This window comes from Aplysia californica, unplaced genomic scaffold, assembly GCF_000002075.1.
Source record: "Aplysia californica isolate F4 #8 unplaced genomic scaffold, AplCal3.0 scaffold00042, whole genome shotgun sequence".
Classification (NCBI taxonomy): Eukaryota; Metazoa; Mollusca; class Gastropoda; order Aplysiida; family Aplysiidae; genus Aplysia; species Aplysia californica.
Window position 1 is genome coordinate 1,533,679 of NW_004797312.1, and position 2,547 is coordinate 1,536,225.

Below are 2,547 nucleotides of genomic sequence, written 5' to 3' on the forward strand. Positions count from 1 at the left end.
ACTATTTTCATCCAGACATAGGAACAGAACAAATATAATGAAAGATAACGTTAAAAGCTTATGAAGGATAGGCCTGTAGGAACAGAAAATGTTTAAGATGTCTTTCTGAACTATCGAACACAGACTCTCCAGCTTTAGCACAATGACTTGTATCGATTTGTCTTGACGACTTAATATTTTTTGTAAACACCTGTCAGCTGTATTGGAGAATAGTCCTTAATAAATTAATACTAATCTAGAAAAAAATCGTTTTTAAAAGAAAGTTGGCCATTTTTTTTTCTAATCGTGACACCATTGTTATTGAACACATGTTTTGAGAAGCTTTAGTGCAAAAACTGTGTTCACTATAAAGTTAATTTCTTGTAATAAGTTTTGCAAATAAAAAGTATCTTTGGTTAGCAGTGACGTCGGCCACATGCGTATGCAAAATATCTGTGAGAAGCAGGAAGTGCTGTGAGCAATCTCATTTTCTGCGTGGCGGAGATTTATAGTATTTTATATAATTTATGAAGACAACTTTTGCGAAAATTTAGCCTCAATTGTTGTGAAAAATATTATTTAAGTTAAGACAAATTGATACAAACTGCTGTGCAAAGTATGAATGACATTGATTTACCCGTTACATACAGGGTGATCCCAAAAAAAACTTACAACTTTTTTTCTGAATAACTCGCGCAAAAATTGTTCTAGAATGATGTAATTTAGAAAAGACATAATTCATTCAGAAGGAATTTGTTTGATATAAAATCCACGAAAAAGAAACATGTTTTGAAAACGGAAACGGCTGAAAGAAAAAAGCACCCAAAAACGCAAAGTTCACCAATGTTTAAAAATCTTGTAAAGGAAGTCGTGAAAAGATACGTTTTCCTTTTTCTTTATTTTCTCTTTGATATCAATTTTCCATCTTTGTGACATTAAAAAAATATTTAATTTCTTTTACTGAGTTTTAAAAACCTAATGATTTCATTCTGAAATTTCTAGAAGTAGTGGTCCACATTCCCTCCTTTGGACTCGACACATTTTTAACGCGTCGTTCGAAATGTTCAGTGGCGCCCTAACACAAGGACTTGCTAAACCATGAGTTTTTAAAGCCACATACACTGTACATGTTCACTAAGAAGTGGCTTCTAGAGACAATATAGTGGGGTGCCCAATAGACAGCATTTTTGGAGTTACCATATCCCTCAGGGTGAAAATGGCTTTGCACTAAACCATAATATGCCATTGAGGAAATGATCCCTCTTTACAAGGCAATCGAGGAATCATGAACACATTGCCATGCTCTGCTCCATGTCATCTCTGCCTAGTGAAGATGAACATGGTATAGTCGTAGGTTAAGATCTGCCATGAGAATGCGAATTGTTGATGTGTAGGAAAGTCCATGGGACTCAGCTACTGAAATCTGCACTCTGGTGACGTTTAAAGGACTGCGCATGGTGCGTGTTCGACCAGAAGTGGTCATTTCTTAAAGAACCTTTTAGTCTGATTCGCTATAGATCCAAACTGACGGAACTTCTCTACTCATGACACCAAAGGTCTTGAGGGCACCTAAGCATTCTCTCCATGTCGTGCGCAGAACTTACAAAATGTCAGGGATGGTGAGTTTGTGAAGAGGTAATGTTCAATACAAAAAGCTATCTGCTCTTTACTAAACGTAGCCATGATCTCAGCTGGCAAACAACATTTGGGAAAAATAATATCTGCAGACTTCTGTTGACTTGTTAGACTGCTGTAGCTTGCAATATGGCGCGATTGTTGCAACTTTTAGTGGCAGACCTAATGCGAACTGGTGCGTCATGCTATGAAAGTGACGACACGGTTGAAAATGGGTAATTTTTTTAAATGCGCTATATAGAACAAAACCATTCAATGGACTTATCTAAAATACATATCAGAAAATTTCCTTTTGGTTACAAAACAAGTTGTTAAGTTTTTTTTTGGATCACCCTGTAGATATTCGAGGATAAGTTGCGCCACGAGTTTTTGACCGAACAAAAGGCTTAAGGTCCTTGGTGCTAGGTCAAGTACGCACCGAATCGGTGACACAAGTTTACCTTTACCAAATTTTCAATTATTATGAAGGATGTTATTCATGTGTTCTCACGCCACATTATGATAATCGTTGTCCAATTGTAGGCCCTATTTTGCGATGTAGATTTTATGTAGACCCTAGACATGATTTGCTTTTTTAATTGCAGTTTTTCTAAAAATCCGTTGAATCAGGTGCATTAGATCTAGAAATATGTTCAAGAAATTCCAATTCCTCTTTGATTTTCTTTTCTCAGATCAGACACACACACATACATACACACATAGTTTTCCTCCTCGTTTTTCTTTTCCCAGATCAAAGGTCGAGTCCTTCGTGTGTCGGGCGCTAAGCCTGGGGAGTTAATAGTGAAGGCGAGCGAGGAGAACAAAGTGGACATGATCATCACGGGCACTCGTGGTCTGGGCTCTGTTCGCCGGACTCTGATGGGCAGTGTGAGTGGCTACATCGTGCACCACTCCAAGATACCCGTGCTTGTGGTCAGGGGCGAGTAGAGGGTG

At 37.9% G+C, this 2,547-nt stretch overlaps 1 protein-coding gene across 1 annotated transcript in view; it reads left to right on the plus strand.

Moving 5' to 3' along the window:
• The window catches only part of LOC101856161 (universal stress protein YxiE), a gene marked incomplete in the record, with an annotated part of 11,047 nt that extends 8,500 nt beyond the window's left edge, over positions 1–2,547 (plus strand). The window contains 1 exon segment of the mRNA XM_013079179.2: positions 2,344–2,547. Within this exon segment, the coding sequence (XP_012934633.1) occupies positions 2,344–2,541 (198 nt within the window).